The sequence below is a fragment of the Dipteris shenzhenensis genome, chromosome 10, assembly GCF_047967505.1.
Source record: "Dipteris shenzhenensis isolate YYH24624 ecotype China chromosome 10, Dip_SZ_1.0, whole genome shotgun sequence".
NCBI lineage: Eukaryota > Viridiplantae > Streptophyta > Polypodiopsida > Gleicheniales > Dipteridaceae > Dipteris > Dipteris shenzhenensis.
This window is the reverse complement of record NC_141605.1, coordinates 33,675,106-33,702,103: the sequence shown is the minus strand read 5'-3', so window position 1 is coordinate 33,702,103 and position 26,998 is coordinate 33,675,106. Positions and strand designations below refer to the sequence as shown.

The window sequence follows — 26,998 nt, the reverse complement described above, 5'->3', positions numbered from 1 at the left end:
CAACAATGCATGCAATTATTTGCAGATGAAATGGTGGCTTTTTCATAAGAAGATGTGGGTAGTATGCATAACTTATGTAAGGTTTTTGGTGTTTTTGATGAAACATCAGGGTCAGTGCAGCTGGCTAAAATAATTGTATGCTAGATTGCATGGTGGGATGTCGATCAAATGGTTGGAGAGAGGACTTATTAAATATTTAGGATCTCCTCTTGAGGTGGGAATCACTTTAAGGTATCATTTGGATTGGATCAAGGAAAATACATAATTCAAGTTGAGAGGTTGGTTTGGTGTGAGCCTAGATTGGAATGCTAGAATCCTAATTATAAAGCATGTTTTTCCACCTACCTCTACTTATTTGGCATCCCTACCAAATCTTAAGAGATTACATTGGCTAGAGGCAGATTAACTAATGAGAGCATTTTTTTGGGCAAAGGAAGCTGGATGGTGTAAACTTCATTATGTGACATAGGAGCCTATGGAAGCAATGAAACAACTTCAAGGGGGTTTGGGTCTCCCGAATTTAGGCATGTGAAATACGGCATTTCTGATGAGCAAGTGGTTGCCACATTTATTTGAGTGCAGTGCTCCATGGGTGGAGATCACCAAATGGTTTATCAAGCAAGGTAAGTGGAAAGGAGTAGGGGCCTAGAGAGGCATGGACTGGTATGACAGACTCTGCTCTAGAAATCCTTTGGGAATTGTGGGTTTTGAGTTGATTAAAGGTCTAGTGGAGACCTGTAAGGCTTGTGACTTGGAAGAGCAGAACTCAATTGAGGGGAGATGCTAGCAGTTTGGATAGTTTTAGAATAAGCGTGTGGAAAAATTAGATATCCAGTGTGGATGGACTTTTCAAAAGAAGGGAATCAGTCGCGCTAGTATTAGTTATGGGATAAGCATCAGGCGTGCTAGCTCTTAGTGGATGCTCTGGTTGGTTGCTTTAGCCTTAATGCTAGGGAGAAAAACTTGATTGACAAGTTGCTAGATAGTATAGTGGAAGACCGACCGTCCAACTGTGTGGAAGCCTCAAGGTGGCGGGCCAACCAATGGATTATAGAGAAGACAAAACTTACAAAAGCTATATGCTAAAGTTGTTTAAACTTACGGAGGTTTCTCTAGTAAACTGTTAAATAACAAGTGGAAGCTAAGGAGAGGGATAGCTTGGTGGAAATCTTGGCTAAGGGAAGTTTGGAAAGGGTGTATTGCTAGCAAAGCTAGCTTTCTTCACCCCGTTGGCTCTCGGTGTGGGGTCGTTTTGCCAAGTTGATGTTAGTGAATTGATAGTTGCCAAATTTACTTATTCTAAGGATGAGATTGATAGCCACTTACGCTAGTGTTTCATGAATTCATAAGCACTTTATATGTATACATAGACCAGTTTAAAAATCAATAATCAATAAGTAAAAAAATAAATCATGGTGTCCTTTCCTTATTCTATCCTTCAATTTCTTCATCTATGTTTAGTGAATGATTTACCCAAGGACAATATTATAATTAATGCTAACTTAAGAAAGTATAATGCTCACATTCAATTACTCTCTGCTAGCTTGCCTCATTGGCACGTACAACTCGTATTAGGGCCTTCTCCTTTTTCATGATAAGCACTTTTATAAGTATACATAGTAAACAAATAATGATGGTTTCCTTTGCTTATTCTATCATAGTTCATACCTTCACAATTTTCATCCATTTGAATGAATAATTTATCATAGGACAACATTATAATTAATGCTCGTACAAAAATGTAGTCTTTTCTAGCTTGCCTCATTGGCACATACAATTTGTATTAGGGCCTCCTCTTTTTACGATTGACTTATTCTAGGATGATATTCACACTAATGTTTCATGAAGAGATTACAATCACTTTTATATGTATACATAGACCATGAATAAATGATGGTTTCCTTTCCTTATTTTATCACCGCTTCTTAACTTCAAAAATTTCATCCATCTTTAGTGAATATGTCCCCATTACAATCAAAATTCCAAAATTCTATAACTATCAAAGTTGGTTGACAAAAGGGGCCCTATGCCCTCATCCTACGCTGTAAACAACATATGTTAGATTAGGCTCTGATATGGATCCCAATTTCCAAGTGGTTCCTGCTTACAACCGGGTCCTTCTACGTCAAGACCAAAACAGATCCCGCAAGATCCCTTTCACATGCAACATTATTTTTGAAGCTCTGAACTTGAACCCCTTAGCTACATCAAATGCAACCTTATTGTGGTACTCCCATAGGGTGATTAGGATTGCTGCCAAACATATGGCCATCACGCAGCCATCAATGACGAGAGACGTTGATTATCTCCCAAGAGTACAAGCCTCTAGTTAGACCCTAGGAAGAACTTGGCCATGAGGCTTGAATCACGAATAGCCCTTTCTGTGTTGTGCCTCACATCATTCTAGTACTCTCTGGTGCCACATTTCTCAACACCCCCTTTTTTATCAAGCTACTTTACACACACACTTATAATGACATTTGAAAAGGCAGGGCCTTAGTGGGATCCCCACCTTGTTTTGAGACATGTTTTGCCAATGGACCATTGGTCTCCCCTCCACATGTGAGAAGTCACTGTATTTGATAGCTATGAATTCAGGAATTGCTCCAAGCCTCTGCTTGCAACATGTCTTTTCCCTCTGCACTAAGAAATACATGGGTGGTACTTTGATCCACCGCAAGCCAGCTTGCCAACTTTGAGATCGACTCATACTTCCAATCCTTTTTTGAATAGACTACGTGCTCTCACCACACCGTGGAGGGCAAATGGCTCAAGTTGGAAAGCTGTGCTCTACTATATGCTCTCATAGAGGCTAGAATCCCCTTTCAAACCTTTACGTCCCCTCCATGAGAAGACTTACGGCCCCTTTCTAGGCCTTGACCAACTAGCCGCCAAATCCAAATTGGAGACTCATAAGGGAAATCCTGAAATCAAATGGTCATACCATGGGAGACCCTCCCACCTAGCCCTTATTCCCCTACCTTTTTCTATGAAGGATTTCACAATGTCTGTCCATGAGGCTTTGTCGTGAAAGAGCCTCGATAACCATTTACAAATCAAGAGAGCGATTACAAATGCAAACATTAGGAAGGCTAAGGTCCCTCAGACTTAGGAATCGTAAGAGGATCCCATAGGATATGATGCATCTTCCATTTATTCCCAAACTCTACCCACATGAAAGCATGCAAAAGCCTTTCTATCTCCATCCAGTTTAACTCAAAAAAAATTCCATACCATGGCAGCATAGGTGGTCGTGGCCAATAGAATGTGTTGGATGATTAGGAACCTCATGTTTCAACCCAGTTGCATTTCTTGCCAGTGCTTAAGCTTTGCTTTAATCTTCTCTCTAGGAACCACGTAAACCTTTGCCAAGTTGTTATACCTATGCGAAGAGGTGCACCCAAGTATCTAACTATCCTCCCCCTTTGGACTATCTACACGTGGAGGTCTTTCAACAAATCTAGTGGGGGCCTAGAGTCCTTCTCAGCATGATTGTCTTTGACCAGTTATGTTGGAGGATAGGAAGTCCCTCACTACTACTATTCTATTAGCCATGTCCCTAAGATCATCTCCCATGAAGTGCCATAACTCCTTAAAAAATCTATGGGTAGCCTATCATTTTCCATAGCATCCAAAGCTGCCTTTAATTCCATGGTGGTGAAGGGTCTAGCTAGGACAACCTATATGGTACTCCGAGACTCCATAGCCAAGCCATTAAAAAGGTCATTCGTCCATCTTAACCACTGTTCCTCCTACTGGGCTTCTTCCCGTACTATGCAACTGAGTTCTAGGCGGAACACATCCACCACATGTAGCTGAGTTCATCACTTTGTCAATAACATCACATTCTAGTTTTCTTCTAAGTGCTTGAAAGAAGACTTTTGAAGAGCAGTCTCCTATGAATAGCCAAAAGTGCCTACATCTGACTCTGGCGCTTTCCGCCTCCTCTAGTTCTCTTGCTTGCATGAAGACTTTCGCCTCAAACATTAATGTTGATAGAATTGGGTTGGTGAGGGACCATAGAAGCACTAACTTGAGGGACTTTCTCATCGTGACAAAGCTCTTCCCCTTCACTCTTCCTAGTCGACCTAAATTGGCAGCAGTCAAGCTCTTTGGCTCTTGAATGCACTCGATGAATGGTGGCATCCCACCTCTGAAAAGGATTTGAACAATCCACAACTTGATCCATCCAGAGCAATTTCACATCTGTGCTGAACTTTTTGGAGGTCATATGGCATTTGTTAAGGGGATGTCGAGGGATCTTCCAGCTGCACCACAAGCATGCAGAACGACCCCAAACTGATGCATGATTGGATAAGCATGTTCCTAGCAAAATACTCTCCCTTCCATGGCAGCTGAAGCCACCACCCTTTACTAGGTGCGTAGAACTTGTCAAGCCTCTTGGCATGGAATTGTCTCCTTTCCTGCGCTTGGGCCATTAGAAGCCCTCAATCCTTTCCCATGATTAGTAAATAAGCTAAGTCAATATGGCCCCCCACCCAAGAAAAGAAAACAAAATTATTAATGTAAATATGCTAAGTTGGTATGGCCCCTCTCGCTTAGCCCCCCTCACTCTCCTCCCCCTCCCCCTCCTCCCCTTCCCCACTCCCTTCCTCGCATAGCGCACTCCCCCTGGCCGCTCTCCCTACTCTTCACACTTCTCGCCCCTCTCAACGCCCTCCCCCTTCTCGCTCTCCCTCTCCCCACCCCTCTCCCTCCCCTCTCCCTCCCCTTCTCCCTCACCCCTCTCCCTCCTTGCCCCTCTCAACTCCCTCCCCGTTGCCGCTCCCCCTCCCCTTCTCCCTTGCCCCTCTCCCTCCTCCCCCTCTCAATGCCCTCCCCTCGCCCCTCTGCCTCCCCTTCTCCCTCACCCCTCTCATTGCCCTCCCCCTCATCCTAGGCCCTCTCTTCTCAAAGCGCTCCCCCTTGCCCCTCCTAGCAGCGCTCCCCCTCGCCCCTCTCACTACCCTCCCTCTCACCCTAGGTCCTCTCTTCTCAAAGCGCTCCCCCTCGCCCCTCCACTTCGGCCCTCTCCCTTCCCTTCTCCTTCTCCTTCTCAACATTGCTCCCCCTTACCCCTCTCAACAACCCTCGCCCTCCCTCTGTAGGTTATGTTAAGCTAGGTTGGGTTAGGTTAGGTTACATTAGGTTAGGTTAGATTACATTAGGTTGGATTAGGTTAGGTTAGGCTAGCAAATCTTGTACTAGGCTTGTGAATTGTCTATGCAAGAAATAAAAAATCTTGGTATTTGGACCATTGTCATACCAGTTGTATCATGGAAGTTATGAATTTTAAAACTATGTAGACCCATCATGTACCATTAAATAATGTATCCAAGGACAACGTTATAATTATTGCTCGTTTAAGCAAGTGTGATGCTCACATTCAATTACTATTTGCTGGCTTGCCTCATATTAGGGCTCCTCTGCCTCTTATGATTGACTTATTCTAGGATGATGTTGACACTACTGTTTCATGAAGAGAATATAGGCACTTCTATATCTAAATATATATAAGCCTCTTGACAAAACATGTGTGCCTCAGGATCTATGGAGCACTCTAAGGTGGATGGAACCTATGTGGAAACATGATGAAGAGAGTGCTCATGACATGTATCTCAAGTCAATTAGGTTCCAAGATAGATTAGCTTGGACTCATAAAGAGAATCTTGAGATAGTGCAAAGTGCTTGATTTAATTACTTCAAATGAACCTCCCTTTTATAGGTGAGGGTACTTACATCCATTTGCTTGCTCACATGTGGGATATCTCCTCCATGCCATGTGGCAGCTTTCCCTTTGCTCATACCTTTGCTCTACATGTGCTTATGGCACCATATCTCTCAACACCTCCCCTTGGTGCCATAATCCTTTGGCTACTGCAAGGTGGTCCGATGTGAGTTACATTCCATCACCTCCCCTTAGTGCTTGCATTGCTACTTAAGGTGGTAAAGTGTGGCTTCTACATGTCAATACCTCCCCTGGGTGCTTTCATAGCTACTCTTAGGTGGTCAGGTTTGATTACAAAAACATAGGCAAGGTTGGCAAGGTTTTTGCTTTTCAATACATTCCATTGATGTCACCTTTTGGCTCATGGCTTGATGACGACTCATTTGCTCTTTGTTTGGTGTAGCTACCTGCATGATGCTTTGTACTTCCATGTGCCTTGATGCTTTGTGTGTGGATGCCATGCTTCCTGCTATGGTCATCTCATGCACTTGTGCTTTTGGCATTCTTTTTACATCAATGTTGGCATTCATGCTTTGCTTTTTCCAATGGTTGCAAAGGTCTTACCAATTGAATTCTTTCAATATTGGCAGTGTCTAATTGCATACAATGATTCTGACTTGACAGGCGCGTGGAGCTCAAAAAGACAATCACTTTTCCTTTTTGGAGCGTGTGCAAATTCTTCCTGGATTGCAAGTTATACCTTGTCAAAGGTTTTGTGAAGAAGAGGGGGCCTTGATGATGTGGCACAGGGATTCATATCCTGCTTACAAACTGTGCTTAGCAGGGGCTCTGTGCTTAGGTGGCACTATGCCATGTGGCAATCTTTAAACCCAAACAGGTTTACCCATGGTTACATTAACTTTACCATGGTCCACCTAAACCATGCAATTCAACCTAACCATAAACTAACCTTGGCTGCTTTCAATAACCCTAGTCATTTCTTATCTGCCATGTGGCATTTTGTGGGAAACCTTAAGCAATGTAGACTATCTCTGAGACCTGAAGCGTGATGGCGAAGGCGTGATGGCAACGGTGCTCTGGTGAGGATGCAAGAGCCACTAGCTTTTTTGGAGTTTACTGGTGCTGTGGGAGCTGCGAGGAGCGCTGGGAACTCCTTGAGAGAAGCTGTGGAGTGAAGGTCGTTTTAGCGAGCGGCATCATTCATCGTGCAATCGGCTGGAGCTGGTCATTGGCTGGGAGCTAGCTTCCTTAGCCGCTGGGAGACTATGGCTGCTGATTGGAGCTTGTAAGGCCGTCTTTGATGGAGGCAGTGCTTTCTTGGAGCTGGGAGACTGGCCGTTGTAGTCATAGCGGCTGGACGTGGACACGAGAGGCTGTGTGCATGGAGCGCTTGTCAGAGTTCCAGTGTAAGTCTTCTTGGTGAACTTTCAAGAACCGCAAGTTCTCACTGTGATCAGGATGACACTCACGATAGTCCAGCAAGAACAAAGTCACCACCGGTGGACCTTTGCCTGTAGCTGAACGACCCCGACCTCATGTTTGCTACTTTCTTGCTGTTCGAATCAGCTCTGCTTCGGTGTCGCCAAGAGATTAACATATTCTGCCGAGTGTACATGCAGCAAATGGTGCTGTCTGGCTACACTGTCTGGCTACACTTTGGTGAAGACACTGATGGAAATGGAGCCCAAGTCCGTGTTTATTCGGAAGGTGCACGCCAGTTATGCCTTAGAGTCTCGGATCTACAGCGTCATGTTTCACTGTTTCGAGAACAAGAGCTTAGATAATATAGGGTTGACACAAATTCGTGACCAGGATGCACGCGCGGCTTGGAGCGGTGTGCTGTTGCTTGACGCGGTAATGCTCTAGTCTACCTTTGCTTTGCAGGAAGGCCGTTAGAAGGAGTTGTTGAATAGAAGCTTGGAGCTAGTCGGCGTAGGCTTTGTGAAGCAAAGAAAAGATGGCCATTGAGTTGTGCGGAGGCTTGGCCAGCTGGACGAATTGTTCGAAGGGCACTTGGGACTGAAGCAGCTTGGTCGAGGTAGCAAAGCTCTCAACAAACTGAATAAACAAAGACTCTCTTTCTCACAAACTCTCTGTGAGAAGAAGAAGAAGAAGAAGAACTCCTCACAAATCTATCTCACAAAATAGATCTCTAAAAGGAACTCTCTCTCTCTCTCTCTCTCTCATAAGGAATGACAGAAACATCTCAAAGCAATGACGGAAACACGAGCTCCTAAGACATGCCTACAACTAATCTAGGAATAGGAGCAATCCTAGTGAACTACTAATGAGCTAAACTAGGAGAGCTAAACCTATGCTCTGATACCATGACAAAACATGTGTGCCTCAGGATCTATGGAGCACTCTAAGGTGGATGGAACATATGTGGAAACATGATGAAGAGAGTGCTCATGACATGTATCTCAAGTCAATTAGGTTCCAAGATAGATTAGCTTGGACTCATAAAGAGAATCTTGAGATAGTGCAAAGTGCTTGATTTAATTACTTCAAATGAACCTCCCTTTTATAGGTGAGGGTACTTACATCCATTTGCTTGCTCACATGTGGGATATCTCCTCCATGCCATGTGGCAGCTTTCCCTTTGCTCATACCTTTGCTCTACATGTGCTTATGGCACCATATCTCTCAACACCTCTCTCTCTCTCTATACATATATTCAATTACTCTTTACTAGCTTGCCTCATTGGTGTATCCAACTTGTTAAAGATTCTATCAGGACCTCCTCCACCCTTTATGATTGACTTATTCTAGGGTGACGTTGACATTCATATTTCATAAAGCAAACATAAGGCTGTTTATACACCAAAGCTGCCCATCTTTGGACGACTGATGTGGCCCAATCAATTTTTAAAAATGATTATGCGTGAGCAGAACTCTTTACACACCACCCAACCTCTTGCCCTTCCCTTGGATGAGGTCGCAGTTGACTGGCGCCCAAGATAACCAAGTTCTTGGGCAACCAAGGTTGGCTACCCAAACTTGGGCACCAACCTCATCAACCAATCAAATACAAGGAGAGTTGAGTCCTCCATTTTAAATTATGGTCCCATTGACTTTTTGAAAGATTGTTGCTTGGGCGAGATGTATAAACCACTTCACCTCCTGCCCATACCTTGGGCACACATTGGGCAGGTTTGGGCGGTGTGTAATGAAACCAAAAAGTTGACTCTTCCACACAAAATCCACCACTTAATCAATTGGAGAAGAAGAACACAAATCACACCATGAAAGCAACAATAAACTAGGTACAATCCCCCCCCCCTTAGATGAGTGGCTCACGCTTCCTCATCTAGAGTATTTATGATATTTCGTAAAAGCACAAGGAGCCAAAACTATCCCTCTCTTCCAAAATGACGGATTTGCTTTACATAGCAATCTTTGGGGCCACTCCAAAATATACTGCTCAAACTTGCAATAATAAAGAAATACAAAATTGGCCCATGCCATAAATGATGCATTGTGCGACACCTCGATCGGTACCCTCGCACTAACTCCAATCCTCACTGTGAGTTCCATCACCTGTACTCAAGCCGCCAATTACATTAGTAATTAACAATCGATTGAATGAATCACCGAATCAGCCAATCCCAACATAACCATGCTCAAAGCACAATAATCAAGCACAACACCAATAACACTAGTGACATCAATATTAACATGGAATCACCCACAATACCGACCATCTACCATGGCAAAAACACAAGCTAAGACCCCTGCCATGTCACACTTGACTAAAATAATAATGTCGTAAGCAAGATATATCAGAAATACAATTTTTGTAACAGTGTAAATAGCCTAAGCACCAGTCTCACACGTTTAAGCATCACCTCTATCTTTCATCATACCCTTTTTAAGCCGGCAACACAATTTTTGAAAGAATGTAACATTGTCATAATACGTGCCCCAATCAAAAGTCAAATTTGCATAAACATTAGATGGGATAGAGAGGAAAAGGTTGAACAGGGGAGGGCAGAATGATGTGATTCTCTTAAGGTAAGAAGAGGAAACGTGTATTTTCATTTGAAGTTATTTGGATTTAAAGTTGGATGTAATTTCATTACAATTATTTGGATTTTAAGCCGGACGGATTATTTGTTGGAGGTCTATGTGAACATCATCTTTGTGGTCGAATAACTCGAAGGTCATGTAAAGGAGCACATTTGCATCATGGTTGTGACGTTGACCTATATACAATTGAAAGTGGCACTTTGTTGGTGGGGAGACATGAGTAAAAGGTGGTGTTGATTGCACTCAAAGGTGAAAGTGAACATTTTTCAAGTGTACAACAACACACGAGGGGATACAAAGGAAGGTGGTTACAAAGCAAGGTAGGGATGAGGACTAGGGGGGGGGGTACAAGGGATGGATGGAGGAGTAGGGATGGGGAAGATGAACTCGTTCAAAGAAACTCAGAATCTATATACAATGAACTTGCAACATTATCCTTTTCACGTGTAAAATCAATTTTGTAAATTTTATAAAATTTTAGATGGTAATTGGTTATATTTAAGTAGGGCAATTTACAAAATTTGGATAAAAACCTTCATGTGAAGCTCCAAGTTTTGTGGTTTGTTGATAAAAATGTAATTGAAATGGGAGTTACCATTACACCATCACTCTAGAAAACAATGTATGTGAAACTGTTTCTTGTAAAAAAAGTTATGTGATTTGTTGAGAAAAATGTATGTGAAATTTGGAGTGATGGTCTATCGGTAAGAGGATTGATGGAGGAGAGGATGGAAAGAAGAAGATAGGAGTACTATTCACAATAAAAACTGCAAACTATATACAATGAACCTGCAACATTTTCATTTTCACTTATAAAAAGTGTTTTCTCAATTTTGCAAACATGCAAGATTTTAGGCAATCAAATTACATTCGAGCGAAAAAATCGGAATTCACAAGGAAACCCTTCAAACAAGTAAAACCCCAAGTTTTGTGATTTGTTGAAACGAGGAGGCAAAACCAGTGAGGCCGAGCTGTAAGGTAATACTGAAGAAAGGCAGCCCTTAATGTGCATAGAACCAGCCCAAAATTAAAATACTAAGGCTACTTGTTAAGAAGGTCAGCTGGATGAGAAACAAAGGATTGAGGAAAATGGGCCATGGTTAACAAAATGTGGGTGTGTAAGTGCCACAGAAGACGCGTAGGAGGGAGTAAGTGTTGTGATATTTGTTAAAAAAAAAGGAAAAATGATGGGGTGTGGGGAGAGAAGAGAGAGAGAGAGAGGAAAGGAGAAGATTGTAGGAGTGTTGGAGATGCGATGCGTGAAAGGGGGAAAAAGAGTACACTAGTGAGATTTAGCTGCGAAATGGGCGGGAAAAGCAGGCTATGTAAGATTTTGGGCGGAAAAAACAAAGGGGTGGAAAGCAAAAGAAAGGTGGGAGCCGCCAAAAGGGCGGTGGGAGCGGCCAAAATAGAGGCGGGAGTAGAAATAGCGGAGGCAATATGTATATATATATATATATTCATTGTACATCTTGGGAAGTGCCCTTTTGCCTCGGCAGAAGCCTCAGCTAGCACCTCCATCTTCTTCTTCTTCTTCTTCTTCTTCTTCCCTTTTCAACCCTAACCTTCTTCTTCGTCTTCCCCCCCCTGCCTCCCGCCATGCTCCAGGTATGCTTCTTCGCTTCCTCCCTCCTTTTCTCTGCTTCATTTGCTCCATTTCTCCCCTCCCTCGGTTTTTGCTCTTCCTTTCCCCCCTCTTTTGCTGCCTTTCCTACCCTCTTTCCTCTCCCTCCTCTCATTTTTCTGGAGCTTCCCTCCTCCTCCTCTCGGCCTCCCCCTCCGCTCGACAAAACGAGTAGCCATTCGCAAAATGGGGGAACCATTCCTAAATGGGGCAGCCATTTCCATTTCCCCCTGCTTGCGACTCGGATCCTTTTGCGACTTCTCCTTCATTCTCTGCCTCCACCGTGCGCTCGCCAATGGCGCATTTTCTGCATGCTGGACGGTGGGCTTGCGCTGGACAGAAAAATATCCGTGCCTCCCTGTCCAACGTGGTGGACGAATTGAAATTTAGCCCAAACGAAAGCAATGGTTCGCATGGCGAGCACTGGTTCACATTGTTTCGTCTTTTTGTGTGTCGACACGATTCCAGTTGTACCCAATTGTGCCGTTTGGGAAAGTGAGGCGTTCCATGCCAAGGCCAACTAAGTGACTGAAAGTGCGAATTGTTATGTGGAGCGGCAATTGTGGGCTGCTTGGAAAAGATAGGCCATCTTAACAGACTTCACACTGCTTCTACGCGCTTCCTACAATGTCGCCATCGGAGTGTAGCTTCCTGTTTTCTATTTAAGTTGCATGATGTCTTTGTTCTGACGATACACGGAACTGTTCTTACGAGTGAAAACCCGCCTAGCCTATTTAGGGGACTTATGAAAGTGAAAGTAATTTATAATCGTTGGACAAGTTCGGCAGGATAACCGTCAAGCCTCCCATAAAACACGAAAGACAATACAACACGATTGTATTAAACCAAGCGATCGTTATGCTATATCTATCAAGGAACTCTGGTCGAGAATGAGAGATCTTTTGTATGTAGTTGCCAGTTGGACATTAGTGGGACAAATTCAGCATGGTGATCGAAATTGTCAGTTGGACATTAGTGGGACAAGTGCAGCATGGTGATTGAAATTGTGAGGGCAAGGGAGATTGACAACGCTGGAAATTAGACCCAGACGAGCCCCCATATGAGGAGGTCTGAAAGTAGTAATTGTTAGAAGCTACGTGTGCATGCCCCTGCATGTGTTGCTAGTATGTGCATGCTGTGGTGAATTCTAGAGTTTGTATGGTCAAGTATGTGTGTGTACGTGCATGTTCACAAACCATGTGTATCCTCATATTTGTGTTTTGACATTTGTTCTTGACCTTTGTTCTTGAGGATAGAGACCGGTGATGTATCTCCAGATTAGCTGAGGCTAACCTAGTAGGAGTCGTTTAACCACCTGTCAAGCTGGTACTTCACATGGGACTGCATGGTACTGCCTACTTGTTGCAATCGGCAATAGCCTGGAATAGTCATCCTAGCATGATACTGGTCGGTTGATCTAGGGTCAAGCTGGCTGGAGGAGGGCTTTTAACCTTTTATATCTAGACCTCCTTATTGAGGCATCATGCAATCTTTAGTGTGCTCAACAGTGGTTGATGCACCTAGTTGGAGAGAAACTAGGAGTGCGTACGGGTATATGTGAATAGAAGGGCTCTTTTTTTAGTAGATGTTCGTAGCAGGTGTTGGTACACCGGAGGGTAAGTTTAATACTTGCTCAACATTTCTATACATGGTGTTTTGGTTGTACTTCTAGTTGTGTATGCTTCACATCTGGTTGTGCTTCTTATCTACTTGTGTGTACACATGTGAAACAAAATAGGTTGTGTTTAGTATGCTGGCAATTTCTCTTGCATTAGTTGACTTCTGACCAAAGGGTTCCGGTTGATGCAAGCTTATTCTTCTAACATTGAATCTAAGCTTTGTTTGTGAGTTAGAGTTCATGATTAGATTCTCGAACATGGTATCAGAGCCTAGGTGGTCTATTCCAAAGACGTGCTTTTACCTTTTAAGGTGGAGGCCCTTGCTTAAAGAGGGAAGAGTGATTTTAGTTCAGCTAGGTGTGTTGTAAAACAAGCGAAGCTTGCAAAGAGTGTGAAAGGTTTTTGGTTGATGTCATTTCAGGGAATCCACATAGGCAACTGCGGCATCTGGTATGCTTATTGCTAAGTTTGGTGAGAAGGGGTGTTAGATGGGATTTACTATCCTATAATGATACAGAGTCACATGGCAGCAAGAACCTTATGGGAGATTACTTAAGGTGCTGAGACCAGGGCCCAGGATCAAAACTATGCGTTGAGCAAGGTGGTGAACGGTGTAGATCCAAAGATTGGGTACTCAAGGATGCTATGGCACTATCCATGATCATCGAGATCACTGGAGATTCGATGCTTTGGCACATTTAATTGGCAGAGACTGCTTGCGAGGCTTGGAAGATTATGAAAAATCTATACAAGACCAACAATGCGGCTCGAATAGTAACGATCCAAGATCAGTTATTTATTATGACGATTGGTGAGGGAGAGTTTGTCAATGACCACAAGGTCAAGATGAAGATTCTCAAGGATCAACTAGTGACAGTTGGTCAAAAAGTGGACAATAATAAATTAGCTACTTTTTGGGTAAGAAAGCTTCCATGAAGCTTGCTCTAAAAGATAGGGCAATTTAAAGGGCTAGAACCCTGGAGGATCCCATTGGTTAACGTAAGTTAGATGCATCAAAATGACTTTCAAAGCTACCTTAAGCATCAGATAGAGTTAAAAGTCACGTTCATTAAATAATCAGTAGTGATTAGGGGCCGCTCCAAAAGAGGTTATCTTAGGGTTTCTACTTCAATGCTTTGTAAACCCCACAGGTACAAGAGTTAGAAGCCTTCCCTCGTAACTCACATGGTGACTTAAATGTTTTTAGGTGAATCGCCTGAGTGATTAAGGTAGACACGAAATCATAGCACACCCTCCTCCTATCTAACCAAAACCTAGTGCTATTCTTAGATCTTCAGCTCCACATACTCCTCTACTGTGCATGCCTTTAACCTTCTCTATATGAAGGTCTGTGATCATTCTCTCTACTTGGCAACTTTCCTGCTTTCTAGATACCTTCCAACCTGAATTTCGTTTTTTGATCTAGTCTGGGTTAAATTCCTTTGTTTGAATTCCATCTGCTCCTGCCTGCTCTAATCATGCTCTTTCATTGTTTTCTAATCTTTCCAGCATTGCCACTCCTCTTGGGTGAGTCAAGTCAAGCTTAAGTTTGGGCCACAGGTTCATCCTTCCCTTGAGGGGTCTGTTTTTCATCTGTTTTGGAGCTCAAGGGGCAGGGAATTTGAGTTAATATGACATAAGATAGAAGGTAGCTGACCTGATATGGGGACAGGTCAGGTTTAAAGAGCTTTGTGATAAGCTCTGAACTCATTGAGGCTCCGTCAAGATAAACGTTTTAGCGTAGGCACGCTTGAAAAATGAACTGATGGTGGATAAAATAATTTCCCTGACAATTTTTAATAATGGGCAGGCAAGCTTGATGCTGTGTGATGTGATATCGATGTAATATATGCTTTTGTATTAAGGCTCTGATACTGTAACTCTTCTATCATTTGGGCATTAGTCTGGAGATTGGCTACTGAATGTATGAGGTCACAAAATGGTACTCCTTTACTCCTTGAATAACCTGCAAAGAATTATCAACTTCTCCTTTGATGCTGTAGATGTTCGGTCAGAATTCTTACATCTAAGCTCTCCTTCAAGAGTCATGAAATTCTATGAAGCATTATGCATGTCTGCCTATTATGGAATAATTGGAGTGATGTGCTTGAAACTCACATTTTAAAGACAGTAAACTGATTTCAATTCGACTTCAGAGTCTTGATCGAGGGAACGTCAGAGCAGAAGGCATGTAGCTCATGGGTGTAGTCTGCATTGACAGTTATTTTATGCTACTAATTTTCCTGGTATAAGGACAGCTGGAAAATGGTCTATAACAAGGCCTAAGTGTTTCTTGCAATAGGCTAAGTGTATGCTTCTGTGGATCTCTTAGACTGAATCAAATTGAATGCCCGATTTATAGTTAAACTGGATTCCTGATAGTAGAGATCATTACGTGTTTTGGGAGATAACATGAATTGCCTTCAGGTTTTTAAGCGATTATATCTCTACTTGTAATGATGATATGACTACTTATAAAATATTTGGCTTTGAATTTCTCATAGGTGAAAGTCTGTGATATATGTGGGGATGCCGGATTTGATGATTTGCTTGCTATTTGTAGTCACTGCAATGAAGGAGCTGAGCATGTGTAAGTAACTTTTCCTGCTTTCATTGTAGGGTTGTAACCTTGTTGGCACTGTGAATTTCTGCTTAAAGCATGCGTGTTTGAATTCTAGAATCTGATGCCATTGATAACATCACTATATCTTATAACCTCTTTTGCCCTTGCCCCAATTCAGGTATTGCATGCAGACGCTTCTTGACACCGTGCCTCCAAATTGGGTTTGTGAGCTATGCAAAATTAAGGAAAATGAACAGTCGGGGAAGAAAAGGCTAGCATCTGGTATGCAGGGGCACCTTTCTATGTGGGCTTGTTTGTATGAAACAGATTGCAGTGATGTGCCTGATGTTGCTGTCTCTGAGAACATGGGAGCAATGCAACATTGTGCAAATATCTCTCCATCAAAGAGAAAAGCTGCTGAGAATCCAAGAGTGCATAACATTCCTAAGAAGCAGGCAAGAGAATTGGCTGATATCTCTACAGAAAATCGCATGTCATCCTTAAATGATTCTGTGAATCTGTCAGGTCCAGGGGGTACAAAAGCAGCAGCTGTACCAGAAAGTGCGCTGAAGGGATCTTCTTCATTTTTAGCATCTGCAGGAAGTCAATCATTAAATAGCACAGTCACTGATGGATCTTTTAAGCCTACCTCTGGGACAGCTTATGTGAGACTGCCTTCTGTACAACCGGGCCTGGACTTCAAAAGCAGACCCAAGCTTATGAAAAGTGAATCATTGAATCATGATGGCCCTTCAACCAATAAACCTGCTCCCAGCCCACGTCGCAGTCTGTCAAAGTCTAGATCTGTAAAAGATGGTGATGACGAGCTTTCATTTTTATTGCCATCTAGGCCAAAGAATTTGACAAGAAGTAGCAGTGGAACTCTAAGGCTGCCTGCTAGTTTCAAAACAAGCAAAGTATTGAATGAATCTAACAGCCCAACAAATTTTACGGGCAAGATACATGGCCGACCACCCAATGCAACTGATATGGTGCTAGAAAGTACAGAAGCTGCAAAATTTGGAGATTTGGAGAAGACAGAGGGTATGAAGTCAAAACTGATTGGATCAGGGATGTCCCTAGCTTGGGAAAAATTTCAGCAGCAAATTGGACCTTCACCTAAAGTGAGCTCTTTCCAGAAACCTCAAGGAGGTCCAGAAGGTGTGGAAAATTTTAATTTACTTTGCACCAGACTTTCATACATCCTTCATTATTTGCTGTCTTATTACTACTTTAAATATAATCTTTTCTGAAAGTTGTGCAACCTGCTGGATAATAGCCAAAACATACTTGTTTATTTTTCGTACACTAGCAGTTATACATAGAGTGCAAAATTTCAACCCCAACACAATAAAATAAAGGAAACACTGAAGATTAAGAAACAATCAAAGACATCAAATTTGAAGTGAATGTGTAAAGGGCCGTACATAGCTAGAAAGTCTCTGGTATGGCTAAAACTGTTGGGTGCTCTTTGTAAAGCAGATGTCAGCAGTTTGGTGGCTGATTTGGGTCACCTGAAGAACACAACCTCCAAAGTTGCAGAGGCTGCTGGATGCTTGGGATTTAACTCACATTCTTGGGTAGGAACTCTGAGATGTTACACATGCAAGGAGTTGGGGCATTCTGCTAGCATGTGTAATAAGCATGCAGCTAACATGTTTAACAATGTAAGACTGAAGGGAGTTTCTGAAGCTACAGATGGTGGTAGGAAGAAGGAATTTAAAACCTTTGGAACATCAATAGCTTATGGAAAAGGAGGATCAGTGGGCAATGAGCCATTAGCCCCAGTGCAGATAAACAAGCAAGTTCATGGTTTTCGGAATGGACTGCAGGAAAGCAGAAATGAGGTGCAAGCAACATCAGCAAAACTGTTGAGAAGTCAATCAAATTTAGAGGCTCATAGAGCTGGCTTTGTCAAGATGGTGCACTCAGATAGTTCAAAAGGGCTCTTGAAGCCCTCAGTTCACAAGGAAAATAATGACAGGGACAGATTCCCCGCTCAAGGTTCGGAAAGATGGAAGGCTGATATTATTGCACCAAGCACTCCTGCATACCCTGGTCCTAGGGCTCCTTTTCCACGAAATGGCGCATATTCTTCTTGCACAGGATATACTACACCTTGGCGATCTGAACCTGGTGATGCAAGCCTTACTTTGCAAAGTAGACCTCCTTTGGGGGGGTCAGGACCCAACTTGGGAATTGCTTCTACTGTGGAGGATGCACAAGGGATGCTTATGCTATCTGAACCCACAAGGAATGCTGACTTGACTGCTGCATCACAGCTCTCACATTGTGATTACTTTTCTCCAGATCTGCGAGCAATTCCTGATGTGGAAGAATTGTGGCAGTATGTTAATCTCCTGTGTTTTTTGAGGACCACTTTTTGTGATTTTACATCGTAGTGGCGAAACCCTTATTCATTAGCATCAATTCTGATATAAGTGTTGATTGGCAGTGGCTGTTTTAAAGTTTCTTCAAGTGCTGGTAATACAACATACTACAGTGGTATGCAAGCTCATCCTTCTAACAGGGCTGACCCCAAAGTTTGTGAAGCAGCCAAGGAATTGCCATCTCAGCTACAGATGGAGGAATTGCAGCGTGGGGTGCAAATGGATACCTGGCCAAAATCTTTCCAGGAATGTGCACCAACTAGTAACAGCATTGGCATATTCTTTTTCCCTGTGGACATGGACAGGTGATTCTTCGAATATTATGCTTGTGTTTTTAATGAACTCTTTGCAGTTTGCCAAATGCCTAAATCTCACCCAAAATTTTCCCTGGTCTTTTAAACTGTACGTATATCTAAACCATTTATTAAAATTGAACATTGATCAGATCTCAATCGACTCATGAGTCACTTTACCCTGTGTTGGCCCAGTGTATTAAATGTAATAAACATAAAGTAGTATTTGCCATGACTGTCATAAATAAATTTGACCCATCTTGATGAGTTTGTGAGGCTAAGATTACTGAGCTCTTTGAGTATGTGTAACTTGCTTGTTATTGATGCTGCAAGATCACCACCACTGAAAATGTTCTCTTTTTGCAGTCATGATTTATGCTACAAACCATTACTTGAGCGAATGATTGCTTGTGACCTTGTTTTAAGTGTAAATTTGGAATTTGCACAGCTTCTGATTTTTCCTTCGCACCTTTTACCTGAGGCAGAACAGCGTGAGTGTCTTCTTCACTTTTAAACTACTTAACGTTTCTTGAGCTGAAGATCTTTAAGTAGTGGAAACGTGCTTTGTTTTACTGACTTGTGCATTGTTGAAAATTTAAACCCTCTTGATTTTCAGTCTGATCTGAAAATTTGCTCCCTATCAGGATGGGATGACAGGATGTACCTTTGGGGGGTATTTAGAACAAACAAGAGAAAGGTTCTCCAAAGAAAAGTGGAAGGTTCACCTTCTGGGGTAATGACAACATTGGTGCCACGTAACGGAGATCCTGTGAATGATTCAGTGTCTCCAAATGGTATTGGTGAAGTAATTGATATGGAGATTGATATGGAAGGTGGTCAGGATGTCGTGGCAGTTCCTACAGCTATGAATAGATCCTCAAAGAGTATTGATACACCTGTAATCTCACCATTGCCGCCTCTACCTCCTGGCTCACCTCCTTCTCAGCCCTCTCCTCCATCAACTCCTTCACAGTCCCAGCCTGATGATTCTCTTAACTGCATATTTGTGTCTAATGTTGCAATGCTTGATTTGCCTGTGAGACCTGAAGATTGTGCCGACAATGCTCTCCTTCAGAGCAGTTACGGCAAAGAAGGGAGAAAAAAACCTCAAGGTTATGTTTCTCCACCTGTTCAACTGCATCATTCAGTCATTACCAACCTCCTGCAGAATGCACCACAGAATGACACAACAGTTAAGGATTTGTCTCAGATTTCCAACGTTAAATCAATCAACTTGGAAAATCTTGTGTGCAGCAGAAGTTCAGAATGTCAGCGAGAGAGAGTAGGTAGATCGACTTCTTCTATTGAGGAAGTCTTCTGTCAGCAGCTTGAAAGCAGCGGTTGTATGAGCATTAAAGAAGGTAATGTAACTCACATTGAGGAAAGAGGCCTCAATCAGCAGCAGGAAAGCAAGGGGTGCCTGAGCGATAAAGAAGATAATATAATGGTGGGCAATCTGGAGTGGTCTCAGACTGCCAATCTCACATCAGATAACTTGAAAAAGCAATTGTGCAGCAGAAGTTTAGAATCCCAGCAGAGGAGAGAGTGTAAATCAGCAACTTCTACTGAAAGAGGCTTTTGTCAGCACCAGGAAAGCAGTGGTTCTATGAGCAGTGAAGAAGTTCAGGATAAACAGTATTGCAGAGAAAAGATACAAATGAAGCATTCCACGTGCAGGGAAAAAGAGACCAATGTAAAAAAGGATTTCGGTGGAAACAAAAACGATGTCAGCATCAACACTAGAAACAGAGAGAATGTAGAAGTTGATGGAACTGATGACTTCAAGGGACCCCTAAAGCCCTTCAGTAAAAAGAAGACAGACACCAGGGGTGGAGCAGAGCCACAACAGGAAAGGCCTGCGCATTTGCTCACAAGTGTATCGATTTCAGGTGCAAGCTCTTGTTCCTTGTCTGGTTCACCACCATGTTCGCCTTTGAGATCAGAATTAGTTGGACATACTATGTATAGGAAAGAAACACATGAACTGCGCAAATGTCACAGATGGCATTTTTCTCTATCATCGTCAGAATCAGTAGCAACAGAAAATGTCCAAGCAGGCAGGTTAGCTGAAGAGTGTAGTCAAGATGCTAGGAAATTTTCATTTCATGTTGACGCTTGCAATGTACAGGACATGCTTGAGAGGAATAGTGTCTCAGCTGAGATGAGAGCTACTTCAAGCAGCAGTCTGGTGGATGAGAGCGTAACGAAAGGTATGTTTTCACGTATTCTAAAGTTTTGCACAGGATTTTGACCTCATTGGTGTTTTGTTTGTATTTGATGCTTCAATAATGGAGTCAGATGTGAATTTGAATGGCTCTTTGTGTGCAGGGTGGCAGTGTAGTTCAGAGTACTTAGAAAGGATTGACACCGTTTCTCAGGATAGCATGTGTGGGCAGAGCCTTGCTTGTCTTCCTCTTTTCCCAACTGAGGAATCAGATACAGAGTTTGATACACCAGATGTCTTAGGTGACTGTGTAGTTGATCAAGGAGTTGCGAACAACCAAAGATGTCTGGGGATTCAATCAATGCCACTAGTCAAGCAACTTGAGAGACCTTGGTACAGATCTCTTCATGGTTCAAAAGCAGACACCGAAGGTGGCTCTTCCAGAACGGTATTGCTTGAACAGTCTGGGAATGTGTTACATTGCGGCCTTGATTTGACACTTTCTGCCCCTCGTTACAGGAAAGAGGGGAATACGTGGATCAAGATTGAAGATGACTCAGGATTATGTTCTGATGAGGATGTAGTTTTAAGCCTTTCTCTTTTCTAGGAGTGGGCATTGAGCAGTTTTTTTTCATGCGCAAGCTGGGGACATTCAATGTTTGTAAATTGTGGTTCAGTTTATGTCTTGGAAATAATGTCCCTAGTCTGTGTTGTATTTATTACTGTACAGTGTTTCCCGCTTGCCTGTTGGTACCTTCAGGTACGTTGGGATTACATCCATAACATTATGATTATGGAGCAGGTCATTAAAAAAAGCAGATTACAAAGTTTGCAGGATTTTACTGTGCCTTGCATACATTTGTGCATACTCGGGGGCATGTGCATCACATGAGCCGGAGGTGGTGTGGGTGGCTGCAAGTGTATGTGTGTGTACATCCTATGCATGTTGAATTTGCATTTTTTGACAGCTCACGTCTTTTGTTTTGTTTGTCTAACCGGGGGCAGGTTGTTAAGGAGGCATTTGCATAGATGTATAAACGGTTGATGAACAATCAAGCGACAAAGCATCAGAGGTTTTAGCTCCATGATCACAAGTTTAAATTATGGAATAAGAGTCTCCAAGTTGATAAATTCGTAGCTAGGTTGAAACTTTGTCAAGATAGAATTTTCCATCAGCTATAGGAAAAAGGAATTTCTGTCTTATAAGGCTTTTTGAATGAGTATTCTTGTCTAGATGTTGATAATAATCTCCAGGATTTGTATAGTTGGAAGGCCAATCAATAATCTCTCCTAGGTACTTTTTAATTAATTAATTAATCGACTTTTTGGGCTTGTTAATTGATTAACCTCTAAAACATCAAATAATGGGAATGGAGACAGTGACGAATTTCCAAAAACATTTTGTAGCTTTACTCCGCCGCTGAAATATTTACACGTGGATTTTCAAAAAGAGCTTTCCAGCTTACAAATTTCTAGCTTCACCCTAGGCACAAATTCAGGCAATATGTATTTCGTTCCTACCTCTAGTTATCAGAAGAAGAAAGTCTAGTAAACGAGGGGAGGTGTTGCTCGAGGATCAGCTTTCATCAGGAGTGGAGGTCGGCTCCTTTCCACGCCAATGCTTTTGCACGGTCACATCTATTGGAACCCAGCGGACTCTCATTTGCCAAGAGAAAGTTGTCATCTGGGACATCAATAGGAACACTTGGTGGATATAGTTGCGTATGCAATGGTGTTATAGCAAGGTTGAAATATCTTGGGCCATCCACAATGCCTTTGATGTGATGGTCTAGTTGGCGGGTAGGTCGATGGTGATTTGTAGTAGAAGAAGATGGCACTAACATCGCTTGACATTAGAGCATTCGGCAAAGCCATAGGCTTCCAAAATCTTTGAGCTCTTTTGGCGCCCATTCCTCTCCGGTTGTAGCATCTTGAATAAGCATTTGCTTGAAAGCAAACTTAATCTACAACCTTACTTAAGTTTTTAGTACATAAAACACCTAAAAAAAATATTTTGCTTAGACGAACACGGTTCTTTTTCATGTGCCTCGTACCTCACATATAGTTCTCTCTTAGCTTCCAAATAATATGCACTCACATTCTTACAAACACTCTTGAAATAAGTTTGCTCATAATATTTCACGGAGTATCCTAACATTCCATAGTATGTATGCATGTTGCGTTGCTTGAGAGTGTGACACATGATCAACCCACTCTTTGGCCTCTTCACATCCTAGCCAATATATTTTTGAATCAACCAATTCATAGCTAAAATGCTTTGATCACAAATTCGAACTACCATTTGCAGGTGCACGTGGGACAATGCACCTCTCCTTTTGACTCCATAGAGTCTAAAAATGCGAGCCTTGTCCAATTTTTTTCCTATATTGCTAACTATACATACATCCATAGTACTACCTACAATACTCATCATCACACTCATCTCAAAAACTTTAGGCTCCACTTTTCTTGCTAATTGACTTTGCACACCTTGGAGTCCTACTCTTGGTCCTACAATGGCGAATACAACTTAGATACCAACCCTCAATACAAACCTACAAAATTCCACTCAAAACACTAAAGCCTCCATCAAAACTCCATCGCACATTGTTGCACCAACTTGTTCTTTCAACCTCCTCAATATCTACTCTTCATCACCATCATCATCGTCCTCCTCCGCTTCAATTGCAACACGATGCCTAGCCAGATTCATCGTCTTCATTCTCATGGACTGGGAACTCCATCTTTGCAACGATAGCTTTATGAATTTTGTGTGGATCGTGGTCGACGAGTGCATCGTGGACATTGCAAGCCGCCTCGCCTCATTCAACCTTTGTTGATGTGTTTTCCAAAATGTGTTTCTCCATACTTGTAAAAATCAAGGGGTGTTGAGTTGTGAAGGCCTTCGTTGCCTATATTTTTCTTCCAACCATAACTATTATGATAGTACCCGAATCTTATTTGGAGAGGAGTACGTTAGAGGGCTTTTCGGTGTATGCTAGTGGGTTTGGGATAGCCCCCCTAGCCAACAAGTCTCACGACCACATGGAGGGGTGAGCATGCTGGGCTAGCATTGTAGCTCTAGGCTAGCATCCTGAAATCTTAGGATTCTAGCCCAGCATTGCAATGCCCAAGCATTCTCAATGGCCAAAACAATCTAACATCCATGGGATTGGTTGTGGCAGCCTGCAAAACCTCCCTCTAGCCTCATTAAATGAGACTTTGGACTTCATGGGGCTGCAATTTTACAAAGGTTGGGTGGGCAGAGGGATGCCCACATTTCGAGCAGTGGGAGCAGTGTGGGGAAGCCCTCTTAGGTGAGCAAGTCACCTTCTATCTCGAGTTCCATCTTGGTTGACTTGTGCCAGGTTTGTAGAGATGTCCAACAACCTCTCTCTGAGAGAGTGAAACATGAAGGTTTTTTGGTAGCTACATGCTTTGTGATGATCGGCCCTTCTATCTAAGGTAGTTGAGTAACTCCCCCATGAGCTTTACCTTCTATTTAAGGTGATTGAGTAGTAGCTTTACCTCCTGTATAAGGCATTTGAGTAGCTCCCTTGGGAGCTTTAGCTCCTCAATCAGTCCAAGCTTACGAGAGAGCTTCCATTCAGCTCCTTTGTGTGCTTCAATGCTTCTACATTCAACCATTCCAATTGTTGGAGCATCACATCTACTTTCAACACTTCAGCTCACGTAGCACCCGCTCGACACATTGCGTCCCTTGATGTTCTATCAGCATTCATTTCAAGCATCTCAGAGAGACAAAGTTTGCCTCCACTCAAGGGCAACTCTAGCTAATCATGAGTCTAAAGTTACAGTCATGCATGATTACCTGATCCATATCTCTCATGTAGATTGGTGGTCCAGGAGAAAAGATTCATGTCAGAGTAATAATGCCATATTATCAAGGGACCCCAATAACCTCGAGTCGCCTTCGTGTCCTTTGGGTCTCTTTTCATGAAGACTTTTGCTTGGGAGAGGCTACTCCTAATAGTGAGTTCGTAGTCCTCATCAGTTATTGGTATTGCTTGGAGGAAATCATTCATCGTGAGCATAGTAACTATTTTGTCTTGTAAAGCTCTCATGACCTTCAAGTAGTTTGCTTTGTGCAAGCTCTTGTTCATCTCATTGGGCAAAGGCCTCAGGATTTTTGTTTGGCGCATAAGTGCTCTTGGAAAGCCGAATCTGCATTCCCTTTTTTTCCTCTTACGTGTCTGTCTATGCCTGTGTGTTTGCAAATCCCTTGGTTGATATCAAGTAATTTGGCATTGTATGTTGTGACGTATCTTTCAATGAATTGTTCTATACTATTGTCATTGCATTTGTTGTAACTGGGTGCACCGTCCACCCATATTAAGACATGATCATGTTGGCTCCCTTTGTTTTGAAATTCTGTCACAAAGAAGAAATCTAGTATTGGCCCCAAAATGCTTTCATCATGTCGTGAACAATGTCTTCAAAGTCTTGACCTTATGCACGTAGTACTATGCTATTGTGACAGGGTCGCGGACCTCGTTAATTCTTGCACGTCGCAATCGCTATCGCTGGTCTTATTTGGGAAGATACTCTTCCTCAACTCCTGGAGGCATCACAGTAGTGGTTCCCATCGTTTCTCAGCCCTACGGAAAGCGTGACAAAGAATGTTGGCAGTCCAAGCTGCCTTACCATGGCAAACACATTTCGTGTCAATCGTTGCTTGTAATCTGGTGACTTCTTGAGGCGTACAAAGTCACGAAAGCCAATTGTAGATTGGAATAGCCTCTTGATGTTTGTGTCCAACATTGTTGTCCTTGTCTCAAGTGTCCTTCCTTGTAATTGCGCCTTTCTCATGTGCACCCATGTAGATGACATCACTTGCCGTACCAGGACTTTCATTGTCTTGAAGAACAAGTTCTCAATTGACAATACAAATCGCTGATCCTCCTCATTACGCAACTCCCACTTTACTATGTCTTGATAACTTGTTCTTCCCAATATATTGTATGTTCGTGGGTGCCCAAAAAAAAGAGTCGGGAAAGCCAGCTCTTTGCAGTTTTTGTCTTTGAAAAGACTGAGTGGGCAGAAACCCTTTGAAGGCGCTATGACTATTGGCCTGTTCTCGAAGTTGACTTGTTGGGCCATGTAAATGCCATGTACAAGAGTGTCTGTTGCATCATCAATTTCCATGGGCTTGTCATCATTGTTTGCAGCCATTGCTTGGGATTCTTCTTCAACACATTGGAGACTGTGAATGTGGTCAAGCCATGCTTGATTCACTTTCACATTGTTTTTCCAATAAAGAGGTGTGTTTAGAATTGCTTGTAGTGCACACATCGTTAAGGTGGGATGCACCAAACCATTGATGTAGTTATGTTTGTATTGTAAACGACGTTTGATTACGACAGTGAATGACTGTTGCACTGTCAGACAAAAAGCGAGGTAGCACTTGTTGAGCCCTATCAACGTCGGCAAAGACATTCACGACACTACGATGGAGGCCAAGTTGCCCTTCATAGGTTAGTTGTATGATTTGTGCAAAAGGTGTTCTTATTGAAATGAGGCGCTCTTTGACTTTATTGAGTGTAGTAGTACTGTTTTGTGTTATAGACATTTGCATTTTCCGTTTTGATAGTGTGGGCATTTTGTTCCTCCTCCGAAGTTGATCATAACATAGTGGGCAAACCAGTTTGTTCAATCTTGTTATCGAACTTGAGATGATGTCGTTCTATTCTTCCGACAAAATTTCTAGGTTTATTGTTGTCAATTTCGACTTGAAAGTTAAGCACCCACAGGAGCTACAAGTGAAACCTGGCGTGTCATTGATTTTTTGAAGGTATGCTCTTTGTGCTTTTGCGTTGTTCCTTTTTTGCTTCAAGTGGTTCTTTTTAGCTGGGGTGGTTTACAGGTGGGTGACCAGGCAACTTGTTGCTGCCTTGCTGGTGCTCCTCTTGGGCGGATGTGAGTAATCCTATCGTTAAAGCTTATACATCGTTTGCTCGGTATATCGTGGCTTTCAGTTTGTAGATCTTGTTGCATGTAGCCTTGAAATTATGGCCATTTTCCTTGTGGGTTTCTTCATAGGTTTTCACTATGTCCTTTGCTGGCACGTCCATATTTCCTTGCAGGAGATGCTTCAAATAAAGCTCCTCCTCCTGTGTCCAAATGTTGTACACCCTCTTTCTTTTGGGGTGCAAGACAGGCATAATTGTGTTTGGCAAATGTGATTGATCAATCAAAAGGACATTACTCTGGTTTCCACTTGGCACTTGCAAATCCAATATATGGGCAAGTGTAAGGCCATCGTACAAAACAACGAAAAAGAATGAAAAAAAGTATTGTGGAGTGTTGTCATTGAAGGGCATTCACGTACGTTCAAAGGAGGTGTTACCTTTTTGCCGTAACCTAATTGGGACACTTGGCGTGTGAATGCTTCTTGCAGGGTCGCTCGAAGGTTGCCGTCCGAAATTGCTCCCAAGATTGTGAAATCAAAGCTCCTCTACCCAATTAAAATGTTAGGATTTTGATTGATAAACTTGAGATATAGCTCCGTTTGCTGACCTAACATGCAAGAATAATAGTACACAAAGCCCCCTTTTTGCACTACTATGAGGAAAACAAAACAAGACACAATGCGTGCAAAAATGCGGT

At 42.6% G+C, this 26,998-nt stretch overlaps 1 protein-coding gene across 3 annotated transcripts; it reads left to right on the top strand.

Moving 5' to 3' along the window:
* The first annotated feature begins 11,202 nt into the window (after nt 1–11,202).
* Nucleotides 11,203–21,367, top strand: LOC147897723 (uncharacterized). Of its 3 annotated transcripts, XR_015541673.1 has the most exons (9): nt 11,203–11,326; nt 15,466–15,551; nt 15,703–16,685; nt 17,007–17,871; nt 17,980–18,219; nt 18,574–18,698; nt 18,852–20,096; nt 20,336–20,417; nt 20,536–20,587. XR_015541673.1 is itself a non-coding variant. In XM_087380338.1 (8 exons), exons 1-8 carry the CDS (start codon nt 11,318–11,320, stop codon nt 20,976–20,978), a joined length of 4,317 nt encoding a protein of 1,438 aa, XP_087236464.1. In that variant the 5' UTR covers nt 11,203–11,317; the 3' UTR covers nt 20,979–21,366. The 3 variants fall into 3 exon arrangements, 2 of the variants coding, with proteins under 2 accessions (XP_087236464.1, XP_087236465.1); XM_087380338.1 differs by having other exon boundaries at nt 18,852–20,417; nt 20,536–21,366; XM_087380339.1 differs by lacking the exon at nt 15,466–15,551 and having other exon boundaries at nt 11,217–11,326; nt 18,852–20,417; nt 20,536–21,367.
* The last annotated feature ends 5,631 nt before the right edge of the window (nt 21,368–26,998 follow it).

Excerpts from the sequence above, each read along its gene's own strand:
- LOC147897723 (XM_087380338.1), top strand. Across the intron at positions 15,552-15,702 it reads AATGAAGGAGCTGAGCATGT|GTATTGCATGCAGACGCTTC; the intron begins GTAAGTAACTTT and ends GCCCCAATTCAG. Across the intron at positions 17,872-17,979 it reads GATGTGGAAGAATTGTGGCA|TGGCTGTTTTAAAGTTTCTT; the intron begins GTATGTTAATCT and ends GTTGATTGGCAG.